At 51.9% G+C, this 21430-nt stretch overlaps 1 protein-coding gene across 9 annotated transcripts in view; it reads left to right on the top strand.

The window, feature by feature from the left end:
• The window catches only part of UBR4 (ubiquitin protein ligase E3 component n-recognin 4), a 132503-nt gene that overhangs the window by 91256 nt on the left and 19817 nt on the right, over positions 1-21430 (top strand). For 8 of the 9 annotated variants that reach the window (XM_040462928.1, XM_040462909.1, XM_040462919.1 and 5 more), the window contains 21 exons: positions 241-480; positions 855-993; positions 1492-1617; positions 1698-1826; positions 2621-2964; positions 4485-4575; positions 4883-4967; positions 5129-5256; positions 8913-9042; positions 9167-9324; positions 10284-10393; positions 11097-11238; positions 11833-11914; positions 12232-12405; positions 14496-14617; positions 15502-15699; positions 16414-16494; positions 18639-18726; positions 19231-19358; positions 20367-20474; positions 20974-21093. In XM_040462928.1, the coding sequence (XP_040318862.1) occupies positions 241-480; positions 855-993; positions 1492-1617; positions 1698-1826; positions 2621-2964; positions 4485-4575; positions 4883-4967; positions 5129-5256; positions 8913-9042; positions 9167-9324; positions 10284-10393; positions 11097-11238; positions 11833-11914; positions 12232-12405; positions 14496-14617; positions 15502-15699; positions 16414-16494; positions 18639-18726; positions 19231-19358; positions 20367-20474; positions 20974-21093 (2923 nt within the window). The remainder of the gene's footprint in view (positions 1-240; positions 481-854; positions 994-1491; positions 1618-1697; positions 1827-2620; positions 2965-4484; positions 4576-4882; positions 4968-5128; positions 5257-8912; positions 9043-9166; positions 9325-10283; positions 10394-11096; positions 11239-11832; positions 11915-12231; positions 12406-14495; positions 14618-15501; positions 15700-16413; positions 16495-18638; positions 18727-19230; positions 19359-20366; positions 20475-20973; positions 21094-21430) is intronic. The other variant, XM_040462878.1, reaches the window with a different exon arrangement.

Raw genomic sequence — 21430 nt, 5'->3', positions numbered from 1 at the left:
GACGCTTAACCGACTGCGCCACCCAGGCGCCCATTAACATCCTTTTTTATAAAGAGCAATTGGAAGATTTTCTTTATATTTGGTTGCTATTATTCGCCAGATCACCTTTTCTTAGAGTGACCACTGCCTTAGAAGAATATATGGGGACAGCCTTACTCTTTGTCTCCTCAGACCATCTCTGAGGGGTAAACAGGCGGCTCTCAGGCCCCCTGCCCCTCTGTCTGACACCGTCTCTTGTAGGCCGGCTCGCTGGCACAAAGCCAAGAAGGTTCAACTGACCCCCGGGCAGACAGAGGTGAAGATTGACCTGCCCTTGCCCATCGTGGCCTCCAACCTGATGATCGAGTTTGCGGACTTCTATGAAAACTACCAGGCCTCCACAGAGACCCTGCAGTGCCCACGCTGCAGCGCCTCGGTCCCTGCCAACCCAGGGGTCTGCGGCAACTGTGGAGAGAACGTCTACCAGTGTCACAAATGCAGGTGAGGGAGTGTTGCCGGGCCAGGGCCGTGTACGTTCCTTGTATTTCCCTGTAAGAGCCTCAGTGTGGGCAGGGTTCCAGTGTCTGGTGCCCTCGTGATAATTAGGGGACTGTGGGCCTGTGGAGTCCAGGGATGGAAGAGCGGTGCGTGTGTAGGTGTGCGCGCACGTGTCCTGTGGTAGGCGGGGAGCGGGGGTCCCTGGGTCTGGTTGCAGGTCTTCCTTTCTTGTCACCTGGTGTGTAAGTCACCCTCAGCTGTTGTCATCCCTGCACGGTTCCAGGGTACGCGGGTGGCGCCGTCCATCTCACGGTCACCCCCCACCTCCTGCCACTGAACCTCTCCTGCCCCCTGACCCGAATGCCTTGGTTCTTCAGGTCCATCAACTACGACGAAAAGGATCCCTTCCTCTGCAATGCCTGTGGTTTCTGCAAATACGCTCGCTTTGACTTCATGCTCTATGCCAAGCCCTGCTGTGCGGTAGATCCCATCGAGAATGAAGAAGACCGGAAGAAGGTGAGGCTGCATCCGCCCTCGACTCAAGGCAGTGGCTTTGCTCTGAGCTTTGGGCAGCAGGGCTGGCAGAGGGCAGCGGGCTTTTCCTTTTGGCCCCAATCTTCCTCCGCTCAGGCACCGTCTGCAGGGCCCGGCTTTAGGGTGGCAACAGATAGAGGCGTGCGGTTCGTTGGAACACGTGGTTTACGTGTGACTTCTGGGAAGTGTCGGTTGGTAGTGAACTAGAGTGTCCCAGTAGACAAGCAGCTTCAGATTTGGAAAAGCAGAAAGAAGTCGGACAAGTGCCTTGCGTTTGTTCCACAGACGCCTTCATACTGCAGCTGTTGGCCTTGTCTCAGTGGCAGTGCGTCCAGGGGCTGGTTCCGGATTGTTAGGAGGAATAGAAATAACGAGTGCATGAAATAGCACCTGACCTGTGGGAAATGTTTCAGAAAACGGTTAGCAATTGGGATTAGTCAAGGAAAAGCCTTCACGCCCGCCCCTGTCTTTTCCTGCTAGGCTGTTTCCAACATCAATACGCTTCTGGACAAAGCTGACCGAGTCTATCACCAGCTGATGGGACATCGGCCACAGCTGGAGAACCTGCTCTGCAAAGTGAACGAGGCAGCCCCCGAGAAGCCGCAGGTAACCCCGAGCTAGAGGGGCATTTGGAGAGGGCTCCGGGGCAGAAGCAGAAGACTGACCACTTGCCTCTTGGGTTGCAGGATGACTCGGGGACGGCCGGGGGCATCAGTTCTACCTCCGCCAGTGTCAATCGGTACATCCTGCAGCTGGCCCAGGAGTACTGTGGCGACTGCAAGAACTCTTTTGACGAGCTCTCCAAGATCATCCAGGTAGAGAAGCGGGAGCCCCTCTGGAGTGTTCCGTGGAGCATTACCAGTGAGGTTTTCAGAGCATTCCTGCTGTCCCCCTCCGGCACTTTGAGTCTTGGATTGCCCTTGCCCGATCTGAAAAGGCAGGGTCCCGAGTGGCCGCACCATTCAGCCTCTCTCCGTTGTAGTTTCTGGTGCTTGGCAGAGACCTGAGTTTATTCCAGAAGATTGAGAGTGACATTATTAGATGTGCTTTCCTTGGCCCATTTAGAACCCATCTTTTGGTAGAGGGGTTGCTAGTTTTAAAAAACCAGCTGTCAAGATTCTGTTCCCCCCTTTTCTGAAGGGCCACGTGTGCAGGCTGGTAGGGCAGGGCACACCGACTCCAGTCAGCCAGGGTGGGCCGTGCAAATGATGGAATGTTACCACCCTAATGTCCATGGAATGGGAGGCTGGCCGCATGCAGACAAGCCGGTTCCTGGCCCCTCCAGAGCTGTCTCTGCTATATGGGCCGACATCTCTGATCTTCATGTTTGTTCTTTATGAGACAGCGTTATGTGGGAGTTAAGGACCTGTGCCGTGTTCAGGGGCTGAGTTCTGACTCTGCCACTTGCCTTGGACAAGCTAACCCTCCTAAGCTTCAGCTTCCTTCTCTGTAAAATGAGGATAAAGTATCTAATCGGTAGGGTCATCAGAAAGGTTAAATTGGATAATGCATGTGAAATGTTTTTTCAAACCAAAACTAATTCCCAGTTAACTTTCTCTTCTTCCTTATTTATTGCTGTTTTATTTCTTTTTCATTTTTTTTCTCTTAGAAAGTCTTTGCTTCACGCAAAGAGTTGCTGGAATACGACCTGCAGCAGAGGGAAGCAGCTACCAAATCGTCCCGAACCTCCGTGCAGCCCACCTTCACTGCCAGCCAGTACCGCGCCTTATCCGTCCTGGGCTGTGGCCACACATCCTCCACCAAGTGCTACGGCTGCGCCTCGGCCGTCACAGAACATTGTATCACGCTGCTCCGGGCCCTGGCCACCAATCCGGCCCTGAGGCACATCCTCGTCTCCCAGGGCCTTATCCGGGAGCTCTTTGATTACAATCTTCGCCGAGGCTCTGCGGTCATGCGGGAGGAGGTCCGCCAGCTCATGTGCCTGCTAACTCGGTCAGAACCTGCAGCGTGATCGTGGGCCCGGTAACTCCTAACGTGGTGGGGGGGAGGGGTGTTGGTGGCCGCTGGTAGTAGCGAAGCTGGGAGCTTAGGGGTGCAAAGTGTGGTGCTTGTTGCTGCTGGACAGGCTGGCTAACTTGTGAGGGAGGAAGAGGGGGAGATGCCCAGGGTCTTGGTGAGCGAATTCTGCGAGCATTTGAGACCAGGTTAGCTTGTAAGTAGAATATTTGGCTTGTACGTTGTCGGTTCCAGTGAGGTTCCCTGGGGAAACGAGTGTCTGAGTTCTGGTGAGGGAGGAGAAGGGAGCCTGGGCATTTGGACTCCAGACTCCCATGGAGGAGGCCAGTGGAGCAGTGGAGCCTGGTGACCAGAGCTTATTATGCGGTGTCTGATGCTCTGTGCCCCGGACAGCTTACCTAACGTCTTTGAGCCAAGGTTTTCCTTGTCTAAAAAATGCTGACGAGTAAATATCTTGAAGGCTTGTGGCGAGGACGGAATGAAATAATTCACGTGGGTAGTGACTCCTGCTTGTTGAGTGCCTACCTTGTGACGATAAGAGTTACCAGAGCTGCATGTGGTTTATCTACGGAGTGTGTGGCATGGGTTCCGGAACGTGTTAGGTGATGGATAACCATTTCTTGCTGTATCATTTATTCACCCACTTAGCAGGTGTACTTTGAGTGTCTTTGAATGCCAGGCACTGTTTGGGACTCTGGGTGTGCAGTGGGAAATGCTGCCCTCACGTAGCCCTCAGTCTAGGTGGGGGAACTGCAGAAGCATACTTGTACAGTATAGCATCAGGAAATTCCAGTTGTGAGGGGAGGTAAAGCCACAGTGGCGCCCCGGCTGTGGCAGGAATTGCCGCGTGGAAGAAGGTGGCTAGGGTAGGTCTGTTGAGGGGTGATGATTGAGGAGACGTGTGTGGAGTAAGGGGACGAGCCACGCAGATGTCTCTGCTGTGGCGGGGTGTACCAGGGATCCTGCAGGTGGAGTAAAGGAGGCCGCAGGGGAAGGAGAACCAGAGGTGGCTGGGGGCCAGATCCCGGGGGGTCTTCTAGGCTATCGTAAGGGCTTTGAGTTCTGTTGAAAGTGGGGTAGGAAGCAAGAAAGGGACCTGGTACAATTTACGTTGTTAGGACTAATGTCGACATCATCACAGTGGGGCATAGGTGGGAACCATGGGTGCCTCGTGGGAGCTGAAGTAGAGGTGCATGGAGTAAACGAGGAAATTGTTGTGACCCATCCTGGCAGGAAGCCCCTGGATCTGGAGCCTGGGGACTCAGCAGCCTGGGCTGTAGACGCGGAGGAGATCTCGGTGCTGGTGCTAAGCTCCCCTCAGTAACCCCTGCGGGGCAGGCGGCTGTGATGGGCTCTTTGTTACAGACCCGGGGCTCCTCGTGGGGCTGATCTCTTAGGCCCCTGGGCATCGATTGCCTTTTCTCTGAGCTCCTCAGGTGGGGAGGTGGACACGGCCAGTGGTGGGTAACAGGACTCCCATGCCTTTGCTTCCTCAGAGACAATCCGGAAGCCACCCAGCAAATGAATGACTTGATCATTGGCAAAGTCTCCACTGCCCTGAAGGGCCACTGGGCCAATCCTGATCTGGTGAGCAGGACGGCCGCTCCTCTGACCTCTCCCTCTCTGTTCTTCTGTGCTTCTTTGCTTTCCTTTCCACCGGTCTCTGTGGGGCGACTGTCCCAGGTCAGAGCCAGCCTCAGAGGGAGAAGAGAAATGGGTGGTTGGCCAGAGGGGGAACAGGGGTCTCCAGCTCTCCTTTGTCTCTCTCGTGGCGCCACCGGGTACCAGACATTTTAGTTCCGGGTCCCCTGATCAGAGTTTGGACGTAAGCCCCAGTCCTGGCTCCCGCCTGCAGACCCTCCTCTACCCGTGTCTCCTCCCGTTGGCCTTCTAGGCAAGCAGCCTGCAGTATGAGATGCTGTTGCTGACAGACTCCATCTCGAAGGAGGACGGCTGCTGGGAGCTGCGGCTGCGCTGTGGTGAGCTGGGGGCGCACCTGCTTCGGGGCTCTTTTGGGGTGGGGCTTCGGGCTCCATCCTGGCCACAGATGGGGTGGGACGGGGGCTGCCCCGGGCAGCCCTGCTGGAGCCGGGGCTCGGTGCTCGGTGACCGCGGCTCAGCCTGTCCCTCCTACCCCCAGCTCTCAGCCTCTTCCTCATGGCGGTGAACATCAAGACCCCCGTGGTTGTGGAGAACATTACCCTCATGTGTCTGCGGATCTTGCAGAAGCTGATTAAACCACCTGCTCCTACCAGCAAGAAGAACAAGGTACCAGGCAGGGAGGCCAGGAGGGGAGGGAGAGCGGCAGCCCCTTCCTGCCCCGGCGGGGCACCAGCGCTTCCTCTGCCTCAGTTAAGCAGACAGGAGTTGGGAGTTTTGAGAAGGAATGTTTCTCAGAGGGAAGTCGAGAGTCACATAAACATGAAAATACAGAAGCGTGGAACGAGCTGGTTTGCTGGAGGTCTGGCTCTTTCTCCAGTCACATCAGATGACTCACAGCTCCCAGAAGGCACGTGTTCTTTTCCACCCCTGTGCCTTTGTGCATGCAATACTGTGCAGGGGCGAAAATCCTAGGCTCTGAAGCAGACTTCTTGGTTTCCGATCCCAGCTCTTCTCTTTACTAGCCTTGTGACTTTGGGCAAGTTGTTAACTCCAGCTCCTTGGTTTGCCCATCTCTGCAATGGGAATACAACACACTGAACTGTTGGGAGGCATCAGTCACTTAACACAGATTACGTGCTCGGAACACCGGCTTGTGTTAGTTCCTTAGTAAATGTTAGCTGCGGCTGTCTGTCATCTTCTCTGTGTAGGATGCCCCCTTCTTTGTTAGCTGCCTCTTAGAAGATCCAGCTCTCTGCTGGGCTGGCTGTGAGCACCGCGAATCCAGGGATGTCCGTTTTGTAGTATTTTTTATGTCCAGTGCAGAGCATGCTACTTAACATACGCTAGCCATTCAGTAAATCATTAAGCGAATGAGGAAAGCCAAGTTTTTGTTCTAAGATAACATAACCATAGCTGAGCCCCAGATTGATCTTTTGACCAACTTGTGGAAGACACGGGCCACGGTTCTTCCTCTCAGCCATGCCTGAGGCTGTCTCTCTGTGGTCCTTGGGCCATTTGATTCCTGCTCCGTCCTGGTGGGGCCCTTGGTGGGAAGAGTCTTCGTTACTGCAGGAAGATTGCTTTCTGAGTGGTAAGCACTAGGGTGGAAGCTGGATATTGAACAGTTTAGTAAATTTTCCTTGACCCAGTCTTCCTAGGCAGTCCTCAGAAAAGGCAGGACTGAGGTACCCATCTTCCTTCCCTTTGACGAAGGTTTATTTCCCCTCAGAGCTCATTGTCAGCCAATAAAATCAGTACTTGATTAAAGAGGAACGTCATCCCCACATGACCATCATTTTTCCCAGAGTGAGGCAAAAAATTTCCAGAGTTGTTTATTCTCTAAGTGCAGGAGCCCATTGTCGATGTTTGCACTGTGCTTAGTTTCAGCCTAGAGAAAGCAGCAGTTCTCAAAACTAGGCTCCCGGTGCCTGAGCGTTCCCTGGACCATCGGGGACTCTGTGAGGCCAACATTTGTTTCCTAACTCTCCTCCGGCCCTGCTTGCCCCTTGTGGTCTGTGCACGTCGGGGCTGGTGGTGCACAGTCCCTGGTGGCGAGGCCACCGGGGCCTCAGCGGGAAAGGCAGTGCGTGCTCACTCATGGGCGTCCCAATGAAACGGTGCATGTTAATGTTAGTACATCTCCCTTCTTGGGTACTTGTGTTCTTAATACTCGGTGTGACCTTGTGGAAGCACGCCGGAAGTGCTCCTGCTGCACACGCCCCAGTGCCGCCGCGCTTGCTGTCGGGGGCAGGTGCGTGCATGTGAGCCGCTGCCTCTTGTGGGGCCCTGTGTGTGCTTGGAGGGGTGTGCGATGGGCCAGCTGTGCTTATTCAGAATTGGGTGTTAGCAGACATTTTCTTTTCTTTTCTTTTCTTTTCTTTTTCTTTCTTTCTTTCTTTCTTTCTTTCTTTCTTTCTTTCTTTCTTTTCCTTCCTTCCTTCCTTCCTTCCTTCCTTCCTTCCTTCCTTCCTTCCTTCCTTCCTTCCTTTTTTTAATGTTTGCTTATTTTTGAGAGATAGAGCGTGAGTGGGAAAGGGGTAGAGAGAGGGAGACACAGAATCTGAAACAGGCTCCAGGCTCTGAGCTGTCGGCACAGAGCCTGATGTGGGGCTCGAACTCACCAACTGTGAGATCATGATCTGAGCTGAAGTCAGACGCTCAACTGACTGAGCCACCCAGGTGCCCCAGCAGACATTTTCTTGAAAAATGAAGGAAGTGAACCCATCCCTCCAGAGGAACTGACATAACTCAGAGAGCCAGTATTTTCCAGGTGACCAACACGTGCTACAGAATCACACGTGGTTTAGTAAAGATGAGGGTTAGTGTGGTGGAATATGAAAAGTTTATCAATCGATTTCAGGTTCCACATAACAGCCAGTCTTTAAGAACCTATCACTTATTGCACTCCCCCGAAAAATAAATATTAAAAAAAAAAAAATGTATCATTTGTTGAAAGTGAGATCCAAGAAAGAAACCCGCAATTACGTGAAAAGGCTGTAAAAATACTCTTTTTTCCAGCTACGTATCTGTGCAGCTGGGTGCTTTTCTCGTACTGCAACCGCAACAACATACACCAACAGGTTGAACACAGAAGCAGCTCTGAGAGTCCAGCTGTTGTATTAAATTGGTCATTAAGCAAATTTTGAAAAACGAAGCAGTGCTGCTCCTTTAGGTTATTTTCATTCTGGAAATACAAAAAACATCATTTAGGTAGATAGGTAATGGATTCATTCTTGTTTTTAAATGAAATTAGTTAGTATTCTAAGAATTTCTCATGCTTAACTTTAAAATTCTTTTTTTGGGGGCGCCTGGGTGGCTCAGTCGGTTGGGCATCCGACTTCAGCTCAGGTCACGATCTCGCGGTCCCTGAGTTCGAGCCCCGCGTCGGGCTCTGGGCTGATGGCTCAGAGCCTGGAGCCTGTTTCCGATTCTGTGTCTCCCTCTCTCTCTGCCCCTCCCCTGTTCATGCTGTGTCTCTCTCTGTCTCAAAAATAAATGAACGTTAAAAAAAAAAAAATTAAAAAAAAAATTCTTTTTTTTAATTTGTAAAACTTTATTAAAAAATTTTTTTGGTAATGTTTATTTAATTTTGAGAGAGAGAGAGAGGGAGGGAGTGGGGGAGGGGCAGAGAGAGGGGGGTGACACAGAATCGGAAGCAGGCTCCAGGTTCTGAGCTGTCAGCACAGAGCCCGACGCGGGGCTCGAACTCACGAACCGCGAGATCAGGACCTGAACCGAAGTCGGACGCCCCACCGACTGAGCCACCCAGGCGCCCCTCTCATGCTTAACTTTTAATGTTATAAATATCAATAGATAGAATCATACATGCAAAACAGTTTCGGGTCCTCAATAATTTTTTAAGAGTGTGAAGGAGTCCTGAGACCAGAAAGCTTGAGAACATCTGGTTTAGAGTGTGTGTGGGGCTCTTGGCTGTGCAGGCTAGTTCTGCTTGGTAATGGCTCCCAAAATTCTGGAGACTGCCCAGTGGCTCCTTAAAGAGTGACGTTTGGGGAGCTGGATCAGCCTTGGGGTAGGAATTGGCGGGTGTGGCTGTAGGACTGTCTGTAGGAAGCCAGCTACCTCTTAGTCCTGCACAGTCAGAACGGTGACCTTAAGCTCAGTGTGGAGACGCCGCTGCTAGGTTGTGTCAAATGGCTTTGAAGGAACATACGCTTGGGCGGAAATGATACGACCGTTGACCCTTCTGACCTTGCTTTGCGTATGTCCCCCTGGGGCATCGGTGCCATCGCATTGGAGCCATCGCATTGGAGCCGTGGCCCAGGTGTGTTACGCTCCTGCCTTGTTCCGCTTTCCCCCTGCAGGATGTCCCTGTTGAGGCCCTCACCACGGTTAAGCCGTACTGCAATGAGATCCATGCCCAGGCTCAACTGTGGCTCAAGAGAGACCCCAAAGCGTCCTATGAAGCCTGGAAGAAGTGTCTTCCTATCAGAGGTGTGTCTGTGTCTTCGTGCCTGGGGAAGCCAGTCCCTCCGACCCCTGTCCCGGCAGCCCTACGGTCCCCCCTTTTCTGTTACTTCCTTTCCCTTACCCCTCGCTCCACCCCCCTGCCTGCCAGGGACCGATGGCAACGGGAAGTCCCCCAGCAAGTCGGAGCTCCGCCACCTCTATTTGACTGAGAAGTACGTGTGGAGGTGGAAGCAGTTCCTGAGTCGTCGGGGGAAGAGGACCCCGCCCTTGGATCTCAAGCTGGGCCACAACAACTGGCTGCGGCAAGTGAGTGACCGCCTCTGGGCCCTCCTCCCCCTCCCCTTGCCCCAGATGCCAAGCAGCGCCTCTCTGCTCCCCCCTCCCCCACCCACGTCCGCTCTGCTCTGCTCTCTTGCCTCCTTTCAGGCGGGAAGCAGGGGGAGGTCCTGGGTTGCAGCCACCCGTGTGGTAGACTGGTTGAGGGAGGACTTTTCTGTGCCTCTCATCAAGCTGCTGTGCTTGTTACTCCTCCTGGCCACTCATGGGAACTAAGCCTCAGTGCTACCCCTCCCTTTTTCTCCTTTCATTGTCTATACCTCCTGCTGCCCTCTCCCTGTTCGTTCTAGCTAGCATCGTAAAGGATTAAAGTAATTAAAGGCATCCATTTGTCTGTTAACGTATAAAGTAAGAAATACTTGGTCAAATGTAAGTATTGAGCATATAGGTACCTCCAAAATAGAGTTGCAGAGTTACAGAAATCTGTGCTGAGGAAAAGACTTGCTTGCCTACTTCCTAGTTCAGTGGTTTTATTTTATTTATTTAAAAAAAAATTTTTTTTAACGTTTATTTATTATCGAAAGACAGGGAGAGAGCATGAGCAGGGGAGGGACAGAGGGAGAGGGAGACACAGAATCCGAAGCAGGCTCCAGGCTCCCGAGCTGGCAGCACAGAGCCTGACGCGGGGCTCGAACCCACGAACAAGGTCATGACCCGGGCCGAAGTCAGACGCTCAACCAGCCGAGCCACCCAGGCGCCCCTCCCGTTCAGTAATTTTAGATGTGCTGTCCGGGTTACTTGATGGAGAAGCTTCCGTGAAGAAGGGGGCTGCTGAGCAGCCTCTTTCCCAGTCTGCCACAGCGGCATCTGGCCTTGAGTGTGGTTTTCGCCTCTCCCCTTTCCCCGGAGGTGCACCCGGAGGACTTCCGGAAGGCGCCACTTCACTGTGTCGGTCACCTGAGCCACGGCTTCTCTCCCGTGTCCTGCAGGTGCTCTTCACCCCGGCGACACAGGCCGCGCGCCAGGCAGCCTGCACCATCGTGGAAGCTCTCGCCACCATTCCCAGCCGCAAGCAGCAGGTCCTGGACCTCCTCACCAGGTGCCACTTGAGGGGGGCGTGGGAGAGCGGTCAGCCTTCCCCGTTTTCCTGGGGGAATCTATAGGTCAGGATGACGGCAGGCACACCCAGGCTCTGTACCCATCGCCTGCTACGGAGAGGGGCACAGGAACAGAAAAGAACCAGGAAACTGGGTGGTCGTGCTGCTGCTGGTGGTGGTGCGGGTGGTCATAGAGCAGCAGCAGCAGCAGCAGCAGCGACCGACATCAGTTGAGGTCTTAGGAGTATATAAACGCTCGGCCCTGTGTGAGCTCCTTGGATCCTGCCCCACAACCTGGGCTTGATGCGGTTGAGTAACGTGTCTGCCGGAGGCAGGATTTGAATCCAGGCCGTGTAATTCCAAAGCCCACGCCATCGGCTACTAAACTCTGCGGTACACTTGCCTTCTCTGTGAGTCATTCAAAACCACAGTTGCTGTCCGGAGAAGCACTGTTCTGTTTTGCCGCTTGTTGTTCCCAGTGGATCTAGTTTACCGCGTCACATTCCCTGTCGTGTGCGCTGAGCTGTCCCCAAGCGTGGGGAGTTCCCAAGTGGGAAGTTTGGGGTTTTCTCAGGTGCCTCCCCCAGCCTCTGGAAGGAAGGGGGAGCGAAGGGCAGCAGAGGACACGAAGGTGGGAGGAGCGGAGGGGGCTGTTGGAGCCATCGCAGCCGAGTCCTCACGGTGCCCTGTCTTGTCGCGGGCCAGCTACCTGGACGAGCTGAGCATAGCGGGCGAGTGTGCCGCCGAGTACTTGGCTCTCTACCAGAAGCTCATCACTTCAGCCCACTGGAAAGTCTACCTGGCCGCGCGGGGTGTCCTCCCCTACGTGGGCAACCTCATCACCAAGGTACCTGCTCCCCGCCCAGAAGAGCCCTTCCCCCGTTTGGCTTCCATGGCCCTCCACTGGGGTAAACTTTCTGGTATTCCTTTTTTGCTGAGAAGAAGTATTTGTCGAAAATATTATCTTTGTAGGGGCGCCTGGGTGGCGCAGTCTTAAGCGTCCGACTTCAGCCAGGTCACGATCTCGCGGTCCGAGTTCGAGCCCCGCGTCAGGCTCTGGGCTGATGGCTCAGAGCCTGGAGCCTGTTTCCGATTCTGTGTCTCCCTCTCTTGTCTGCCCGTCCCCCGTTCATGCTCTGTCTCTCTCTGTCCCAAAAAAAAAAACAAAAAAAAACGTTGAAAATATTATCTTTGTGACTGTAGCATGAGGAAGCAGCAACCCGTTGGGGGCATTTCGGCTCTTCTCTGTCTTTAAGCCACCCCTTAACATCACTGCATCTGCCCTCGGCTGCTTAGGAGTTCGGCAGAAGTGCAGCTCGAGGTTGGAGTAAAAGGGGGACCGCGGAGCGCTTGGCTGCTGTTGCTGGCTCCTGGCGCCTCAGGTGGAGGGGGCCGATGTCGTCAGCGGTGCCGTCACTAACTGTGCTTGTCGTCCTTGTAGGAAATCGCCCGCCTGCTGGCCCTGGAGGAGGCCACCCTGAGCACTGACCTGCAGCAGGGCTATGCCCTCAAAAGTCTCACAGGTAGAGACAGCCAAGAGGCCCTTCCTTTAGGCACCCTGGGCACAGTGTGGGGACGGACCCTTAGGTCTTGGGGTGCTGAGGTTGACTGTCTTCCCTCTTGTGTTGATTCAGTGCATATTTCAGCTCTGTAGTTTTCTCTTCATTGGTGGCTTTACGTATTTGAGCTCCTGTTTGCTGTGGACCGGTTCACTTCCTTGAGCACCAGCTCTGTGCTTGGAAGTTGCTTTGGAGTTGCTCATTACCTTTGGAAGACAGGGACCTTCCTTGCTCCCCTGCTCGTTCAGAGCTCTTGCAGCAGATTTTTCCTGTCCCCACAGGCCTTCTTTCCTCCTTTGTTGAGGTGGAGTCCATCAAAAGACACTTCAAAAGTCGCTTGGTGGGCACAGTGCTGAATGGGTACCTGTGCTTGCGAAAGCTGGTGGTGCAGAGGACCAAGCTGATCGATGAGACCCAGGACATGCTGCTGGAGATGCTGGAGGACATGACCACAGGTAGTACCGCCTGTGTCCTGGAGCCAGGACTCCGTCCCTGCTGGAGGGGGTGGCAAGCGTCTCTCCACGCTCAAGGAAAGAGGGGAAGAAGTTCTGGTGCTTGGAGCTGTACAATTCCAGAGCTGGGCTCAGTCCGTTTGGACTTTTTATATTAAGTTCACAGAACAGAAGGGAGTCACGTGTTCTCGGATTGGTGTCTTTCGCTGGTTCTGGCACGTTCTCAGCCATCGTTTCCTCCGTTGACTTTGCTACAGTCTCTCCCTCATTCTTGTGGAACCCACAGTCTCTCATCCATCTCTGCCTCTCTGTCATGGGGTCCATCTCACCATCTCTCTGTGCTGATTCTGGAGGATCTCTTTGGTTCTTTCATTTAGTTCATTTGTTTTTTTCTCCGCTGAGTTAGCTCTTTCATCTATTTGTTGAGTCCTTGTGCTTCTCTACAGATTTTATAGTCTCTTCTTTTTTTACTCACGCTCCCCCCTTTTTTTAAAGTTTTCAAACATAGCAGACGTTTCTGTGTCTGTTAATTCTAAGATTTGAAGTGTATTGATCTGATTCTGCTCTATGTTATTCCAGCTCTTTAAATCTTAGCTCTAAGCTCTTGCCTTATATCTTTTTGTATTTCATGATTTTTTTACTGTGAGCTCACATTTTGGAGGTTTTCTGTGGGAATTCTTTTTTTTTTTATTTTTTATTGTTAGAGAACGCACACATGCACGAGTGAGGAGGGGCAGAGAGAGAGAGAGAGAGAGAGAGAGAGAGAGAGAGAGAATCTCAAGTAGGCTCCATGCTTAGCACGGAGCCTGACGGGCTCAATCTCATGACCCTGGGATCATGACATGAGCCAGAATCAAGAGTTGGCTGCCCAACTGCCAGAGCCACCCAGGCGCCCCAATCTGTGGGGATTCTTTGGGACCCAAGTCAAATACGGGTTTCTCTAATGAGGATTTATAACTGCTTCTGCGAGGCATCTGGGGACACTGCATCACGGAGCTGTCTTCAAACCAAGTTTTTCAGGTTTTTCAGACCTCTTCGGTAGTGTGAATTTTGAGCCACAAACCCCTATGAGGGGCAGCCTGTTATAGGTTCTCTCAAGGGAGATCCTGCCCCCCTCTACTCAGTGCCAGATTGTAAGGGAAGACAATTTTGTTTCAGTGACTTGCCTAGGGGAAAGGTAGAGTTACTTCTCGTTGACCCTTATACAATGGGTGTAGGTAGCTCTTTGGGGACACCAGACTTTTGTGTGGGTCGGGGAGGGGTTCCCACTAGATTGTCCACCTTGGCAGACCTGGGCCTTTGTGTCTTGCTCCCAAATCCTGGCAGGTTGTGGAAGCCAAAGCCCAAGGCAGACACCAGCTTCAGAGTTTTGCTAACCTCCCTAGGTTCCTGATTTCTCTTAGTTTTTGGTTTTTGATTCATCTTTGCTAGTGTGGCAGTTCACTGATAAATGTTTTCAGGATTTTACATTACCTTCAAGTGGCGAGAAGCGGGGGTAGGTCAGGGAGTGGGGTCTGCCATATTGCCAGATGTAGAGGCCCTCCTTCTGATGCATTTTCATCATGCCGTGCTGAGCTGGTTTGTGACCTTGCCAGTTGGACCCTTTTTGAAACATATTTCTTCCTTTTCCTGTGACTTGAAGTCGTCTGTCTGGCTTGTAGAAGGCCATCCACCTGATCTTTCAGACCAAAGCTTAAAGTTATACCTTCCCTGGAATTTGCCTGGAATACAGTTAGGATTACTATTTGACATTTTTGAGTACCTGTTTTGGGCAAGAGGACATTAGTTGAACGACGCATAGTTCCTCTCCTTAAGGAGGTTATAATTCTGAGAGGAAACAAGACGTGTACATAGCCGATCCAGAAGCGCTGTGTTGACTTGGGTGCTGGGACTTTCAGATGCAGCGTGGTCTGAGCCTCGAAATCAGTCCGCCTCAGGTTTCCAGTTGTAGCATCGATGCTGTCACGTAGTGCGTTTAAAAATGTACCAGGAAGAATGAACCTGTTGGTGACTGTACTTCACGGAAAGTCTCATGGTGGTTTTTACGTGCGAAGCTGTCTCCTAACTGACGTGGCCACTTTGATTTCTGGCAGGTACAGAATCAGAAACCAAGGCTTTCATGGCTGTGTGCATTGAGACAGCCAAGCGCTACAACCTGGACGACTACCGGACCCCCGTCTTCATCTTTGAGAGGCTCTGCAGCATCATTTATCCCGTAAGCAGGGCGTCTTCCCCTGCCTCTCGGGGTGTCCGTGCTGCCATCCCGCCGCTAAGCCTCTTGGTCATGGGCAGTCTCGCCAGCTGGGGGCAGTTGAGCCACATTTTAGAAAGCTCCACTGACAACACAGAAGCAGTCTCATGGTTTTCCTGCTTCTGATGGTGGGAAACCAGATGACCTTCCTTGGTCTTATTTCTTAGATTGAAGGTCTGGATCAGTCTTCTCAAGAACCGGGTCTGACCTCCCATTGCCCAAATCCTGTTGCTTACCAGTTCAGTATGCTGTGAAAGAAACAATGTTGAGCCAGAGCAAGAAGAAATGCTTGCTCTCTTCCCTGTTTTCAGGCCCATGTTTTTGTGCACACACACCTGAGTGCGTGTTTCCCTAGCCTAGCTCTCTGAGAGCATGATATGGTCCAGGGGCCCCACCAGTATCATCAGTTAACGGTGAGAGGTCTTTGGGGTGGGCGCACCTGACTGTTAGGTAATAGACCCTCCTCTTGACTCGGGGGTTCTCAGTGGCAGAGTCATCCAGCTCCAGATTGGTTAGTGTCACTTGAGGTGAGCAGGGCGAGGAAGCCCCTCCCCTTATTTCAATAACACAGCTTCCGTATGTTGCCTGTGTGCTTATTTTGGTAGACTTTCCTCTACCCTTGAGTTTCAGAGGAGATGGCTGACAGTGAAGGCTCTTTGAAGTATATTTGGAATCACCTCTGTGTTTCCTGTCGCTTATGTCTTAAAATGTGTAAGGGGCTGGATGAGCTTTCCCCAGAGTGTCCGTGGAGCCAGGTGGCATGTTCTAAATCTGAAAGTGCCTCTGCCGACCCTCTTAGAGTATCTTTATGCCATCCCTGCTGATGCGTCCTTGTCTCTGTCCTTTAGGAGGAGAATGAAGTCACTGAATTCTTTGTGACTCTGGAGAAGGACCCTCAACAAGAAGACTTCCTACAGGGCAGGATGCCCGGGAACCCATATAGCAGCAATGAGCCAGGCATTGGGCCACTTATGAGGGATATAAAGAACAAGATTTGCCAGGACTGTGACTTGGTGGCTCTCCTGGAGGACGACAGCGGGATGGAGGTAACGAGCTTAGGACATTGCTGCCCTGGTGAAGAGCACGGGCTGGGGTCACATCCAGGTTCCTCCCTACTTAGTAGCTGGTTAGTCTTGGGCAGGTAGCTTGCTCCGGCTTCCTCATCTATAAATGGGGCCAGTGATTCCCGCCTGCCTGCCTTACCTGGTGTTAAGGTTAATTCCCTGTCCGGGGCTCTGTCAGATGTCTGGCATGCAGGAAGCGAATGGTTTGTGGCTATCGCTTGTCACCAAGTAGGATTCTGTTGTTCCCGATGCTCTGGCAGAGATTTCCCGGGGATTCCAAGTTAATTAAGCTCCTAAATACTGGCACGGTGGCCCCTGTGCAGATTTCTGGCCCTGTGTCTGATGCCTCCTGGCAGGCAGCCTCCAGGGTCCGGCCTTCTCATCTGAGGGGCGAAAAGCTTGTTGGGTAAGATGGAGTAATTGCTTTTTCTGGCAAAACCTGAAAGGGAATCCTCAGCAGGGGTTTTTAACCTGGAGTCCATGGTTTGGGTTAAGGGTGTTTGTAGCTTCTGCAGTTGCGTCCCACGTTCTGTGTGTTGTGCACACACGTGCCGTTTTTTTAGAGAGGGAGAGTCTGTAGATCCAGGACGCAAAACCAATGAGTTATGAACCACTGCCGTGAAGTGCCCTTTGTTCTTGAAACGCACTCGCCTTGTAATTATTTGGAACAATAGCCTCATCTTCTCTTCTGTCCAGCTTCTAGTGAACAATAAGATCATCAGTTTGGATCTTCCTGTGGCCGAGGTTTACAAGAAGGTCTGGTGCACCACAAATGAGGTACGCGGCTTGTTTTCTTGCTTGGAGGTGGGGTTTCACTTTCCTGACTTGTGCAGACTGGTACCGGGAGGAGCCGCTCATCGTCACTTACCTTGCTGTAAATAGCGCTCACACGGCCATGCCTCCCTGTTCGTGGTTGTGGAGAAAACCAGTCGTCCTGTTGAGGCCTCTGGCCAGAGGTGGAAGAGCTTCAGGAGAGGATGGGCGTTCTTGGCCATGCAGCCGGCGAGGCAGCGCCAGAGGAGGCGTGCGGTGGGGAGTGTGCGCTGTCTCGTAACGCTCTGTGTGCGGCACCTCTAGACCGAGACGAAGCCTCTGCTTTCAGGGGCCTGCCCGCTCGGAGCATGGCCGCTGGCGCTGCCAAGGCGCGAGTGTGATTTCTGTGTTACTGGAGGGGAGACTGGGGTGCAAACAGCAGTTGTCCTAGAGGGGGCGAGACGGAAGGAAAGGAAGCCTGGCGCTCTGGTCCTTGGGCCACCTCGGTGCTACTCGACCTCTCCTGAGAGTCTCAGATAATCCGCTTCCTCCTCCCTCCTCTTCTGCTCACCTCTCTCCCCTGTCCCTTCCTTTCCTCCTCCTCCATTTCTTTCCCTTTCCTTCCCGTCTTTTCATTAGGGGGACCTTCTAGTAAGCGAATCAAGGAAGTAACTGGAGTACAGCAAACTAGTTGCCCGTGAAGCACAGTGAACTCCTCTGGATTTAGGCCCAGATGTTTCTGGAGAGCTTCAGATGCTAAATTGGTAGTGTTGGCTAGTACATCTTGGCCTTCATTCTGTCACATGTTTTCGCTTCTCTCCTTTCTGTTCTGTGCCGGGAATCCTGGTCCGTGGGTACTGCTGCCCGTTGGCAGAGGGTCACGCGGGAGATTGCCCCCCTTCAGCGCATCCCGTCGTTGGCACTTGAGCATCAGAACAGAATGATACAGATTTAATCCGTGAGGCACACAAAAATTAAGATCAGGCTTCTGTGGCTGTCCTTGTAAATGGTGGTTTGGAACCCAAAGAGCATACACGGGCGGCTCCCCTTTTGAACCATGAGGCAGGATAGAGAGGAGGATCACTTGCCCTTCACAGTAGTGCCCAGCCCACTGAGGGCTTCTTCTGACAAAGTGCAGGCACCTTTTTTTTTTTAACTCTACGCTCTTTTTCCCTGATAAACAGCCTGTCTCCTTAGCTACTGACTAGAGCCTGTTCTGTTTCCTAGGTCTCTTTCTGTTTCTGCCCTTGTTCTCTGGCCATTCTCTTTCTTAGTTCCCACTGGGCTTCCGTAGCTGGGAACATTTCTGCAACTGGCCTTTCTGGAAAGTTCTGTCCCACGAGGGTTTCTTGTCCTGAAGCTGAGCACGGGCTTAGAGGCAAGCAGTACTGTGGTGCTGGCTCGTCACCGTCATTTCGTGCAGTGTGACTTCAGAGCCCTGTTTCTTCTCTCTGAAATGAGAATAACGTCGATGGTAGAATGCCTAACTTAGTACCCGGTATATAGTGACCTCTCACAATCCTCCAATTTAGTAAAGTGCTCTAATCTTCTAATTTGCAAAAGACTTACTTTTAATCATTCCATCAGGTTAGAGGTTTTAACTTGAGTAACTTTGGAAGAATCCTTTTCTTGCTGTATTTATGTGAAGACCTCAGGATTGGCTTATGCTCTTGCTTTTGATTCCGGAGTCTTGAATCAAAGCTCTTTGATCTCACTGATCTCGTCTTACTTGTCCGGATTCTTTGAGTAGTGGTTCCCATTGGTTAGAGTTTGTGCTCCTGAAGGAAGCACAGCTGGGAATTAGGCTGCGCTTGTTATTGGATAACTTTGAAAAAGCTGCTTAACCTAGTTTAAGAGGATTTCCGAAGTGCTTGATTAGCACAGAACTTAGCACAGAGGAAAGCATCGGTAGATGATAGCGATTATGGTTGTTACATACGATTTCGAAGCAATTAAATGAGATTGTGGTTATGAAAGGCTCACACAACTGGTCTGTGGTAGACACTACATGAAATAAACCTCCTTTCCCCGATGTAAGTTGCAGCGCACGTGGATTCCAGATGTTGTGATTAGGACCTTGTAGAGAAACAGGAGCGAGGCCAGGTGTTGAGTCCCTTTCATTTCCTGGACCTGTTTACAAGCACCTTTCTCCCCATGTCTCTGCTCAGGGAGAGCCCATGAGGATCGTTTACCGCATGCGGGGGCTGTTGGGTGATGCTACCGAGGAGTTTATCGAGTCCTTGGACTCCACCACAGGTAGGCCCTTCCCACAGACACTGGTGCACATTGCATTAGAGGTCTGGGGCCAGTGAGTGGGTCACATCCTGGGATTTACGGGTGCTCTGGACACACTCCCCTGTACCTCTGATCAGAATTGACGGGAGATTACTTCCCCAACTGAGAAAGAGTACACGTATCTATGGCCCAGTTCACACACCTCAGGGGTTTTAAAACAAGGCCAAACAAAACTTGGGAAATAAAGTGCAGTTGGCAACAAACTTGAGTTCAGATTGATTTTTAGCTTAGTTCCTCCCCTGCCCCCGATGGTGGTGGTGGTGCTTGTGTTTTCACATACTTGAGTAAATAATTTTAATTGGCTTCAGTCTCATAGTTTCATATCCAGTATTGACCCCTTTCATTGCTATGCTTTTGTCGGAGGTAAGAGAAGGGGCACTGGCTGTCAGCCTGGAAGGGGATTATCTGTTTTATTTCCATCTGTATCTTTCCCTCCATTTCCGCTTGGCCTCCCTCCTCCCTCAGATGAAGAAGAAGATGAAGAAGAAGTGTATAAGATGGCTGGTGTCATGGCACAGTGTGGGGGCCTGGAGTGCATGCTCAACAGACTGGCAGGGATCAAAGACTTCAAGCAGGGACGCCACCTTCTAACTGTGAGTCGGGGCGGCAAGGTGGGACCGGTCCGTTGTTTTGAGAGAGGCCCCTGCGGAGGGAAGCTTGCAGCCATTGTGCCGGCACACGTAACCCTTAGAGGGCGGCTTGGTGCCCTGGGCCAGTGCAAGCCAGTGGAGGGCCTGGCAGCTTCCCCGAGCTCTTGATTCTGGAAGCTCCCCAGTGCCCTGCTTCTTGGCTGTCCCCGAAGCCGCAGCGGTGATGGCAACCTCCTGCTGTGTCTCTTTAGCCACCTGTGGAACCAGTGCCTGTCTTTCCCTACAAAACTGCACTCGAGTCAGTTACTCTTATTCTTGCTTTCTAAATTGATTTCATAGGGTAACCCTCTCGGGCTTTTTTGTAGGGTTTGGTTCGGGAGTTCATCCAACCATCTCCTGAGGAGTAGAGGATCACAAATATTACTCTATTTATTATTTTCAGCTGCAGAGGAGATGAGAACACATATTACAGTATTTGTGTTCTGCGTGACCTATGTGGAGAATTAGAATTGAAAAAGCAACTAAAAGTAATTAAAGTTTTAAAAATGTAAAAAACGAGCCATTTATGTCTTAATAAAAGAAGAAGACCCACCTGTGTCTTAAGGAAAACTAAATAAACGACCTACATGGTTCTGAGTTCCCACAGGCCATGAGTTTTGGGATCTTTCTGGTTAGTATTTGTTAGATTCGGAGTTACAACCGGAATTTCCCTAAAACAACAGGGAATTCTACTAGGAATTGGTGTCATTGCCATTTTAAGAGATGGTGGGGATATGCTGAGGCCACGTGACCTACTGCTGGAGAACATTGCTATTCAAATGCCAACCTGATCTGAGATCTTCGCCGCCTTGCCATGTCCCCTCAGGAAGCACTTTTCCTTACTGTTCCCTGTCCTTCAGGAAGAGTACTTGCTGATTGTACATGACTGCTCTCAGACATTTCTGTCTTGTTCGTCCCCACATCGTACACTCTCAGATAGCCTCACAGGTTTTGACTGGCTTTTCTTGTCAGGTGCTCCTGAAATTGTTCAGTTACTGTGTGAAGGTGAAAGTCAACCGGCAGCAGCTGGTCAAGCTGGAAATGAACACCTTGAATGTCATGCTGGGTACCCTAAACCTGGTAAGGGGTATGGGCTGCAGAAGACAGAGTGGGCCTCAGAAGTCCTGGGTCGGGGAAGGAGCATCCGGGCTCAGATGAGAAGGGTTTGTGGCCTTTTCAAACTCTTCATCTGTCTGGCTGACTGGCCTGAGGCACGGATCATTCAAACCGTCCCTTGTCCTGCTGGCTCACCCCTGTGCTGCTGCCATGACACGTGAGAACTCCCTTGTCTGTTTCCTGAATCCAGAGACAAGAGGAAGTTTATAAAACAGTCCAGACTACATACCCTAGAAAAGTAATGCCCTTGTCCTCGGGGCAGCCAAGATAGACATCTGGAATATCACAGTTTCATTGTGTGCAAACATCCACACGCTTCTCCCCCCCCCTCCCCCCCCCCGCCCCCCGCCCTCGGCGCCCGATTACTGGGGAGTAAGGCCATAAAGGCATTGGTGGGCAGCAGATCCCATCAGCACGAGTGGTTGTGGTGTTATCCCCAGACTGACTGGGTCTCCTCCTACAGGCCCTGGTAGCTGAGCAAGAAAGCAAGGACAGTGGCGGTGCGGCGGTGGCCGAGCAGGTGCTTAGTATCATGGAGATCATTCTGGATGAATCCAATGCTGAGCCCCTGAGTGAGGACAAGGTGCGTGGGGCCAGTCTGTCCATCTGCAGACGCTGGGAGCATATGCGGTCTCGTTACCAGCAGCAGGCTTGTTTGCGTCTAGCTGTGTCCAAAAATGGTTGAACCTGCTCAGGTCATAGAAATCACAAAGCAATGGTGACATGATGGCATTGAAGCCTGAAATCTGCGGATTTGGAGGAAACGAAGCTGCTAAGGGTATTCGTTCGCTCAGAAGCTCTCATTAATGGAATCCTAGCATGTTCCAGCTCATAGACAGGGGCCTTAGCCCAGCCCCTCGTCACCCAGTTGAGGGAACTCCAAGCGCAAAGAAGCTAAGTGAGCTGTTCCATGTTATGTA

This window comes from Herpailurus yagouaroundi, unplaced genomic scaffold, assembly GCF_014898765.1.
Source record: "Herpailurus yagouaroundi ecotype Mexico unplaced genomic scaffold, PumYag 77, whole genome shotgun sequence".
NCBI classification, from domain to species: Eukaryota; Metazoa; Chordata; class Mammalia; order Carnivora; family Felidae; genus Herpailurus; species Herpailurus yagouaroundi.
This window is presented reverse-complemented; position numbering and strand designations above follow the sequence as displayed.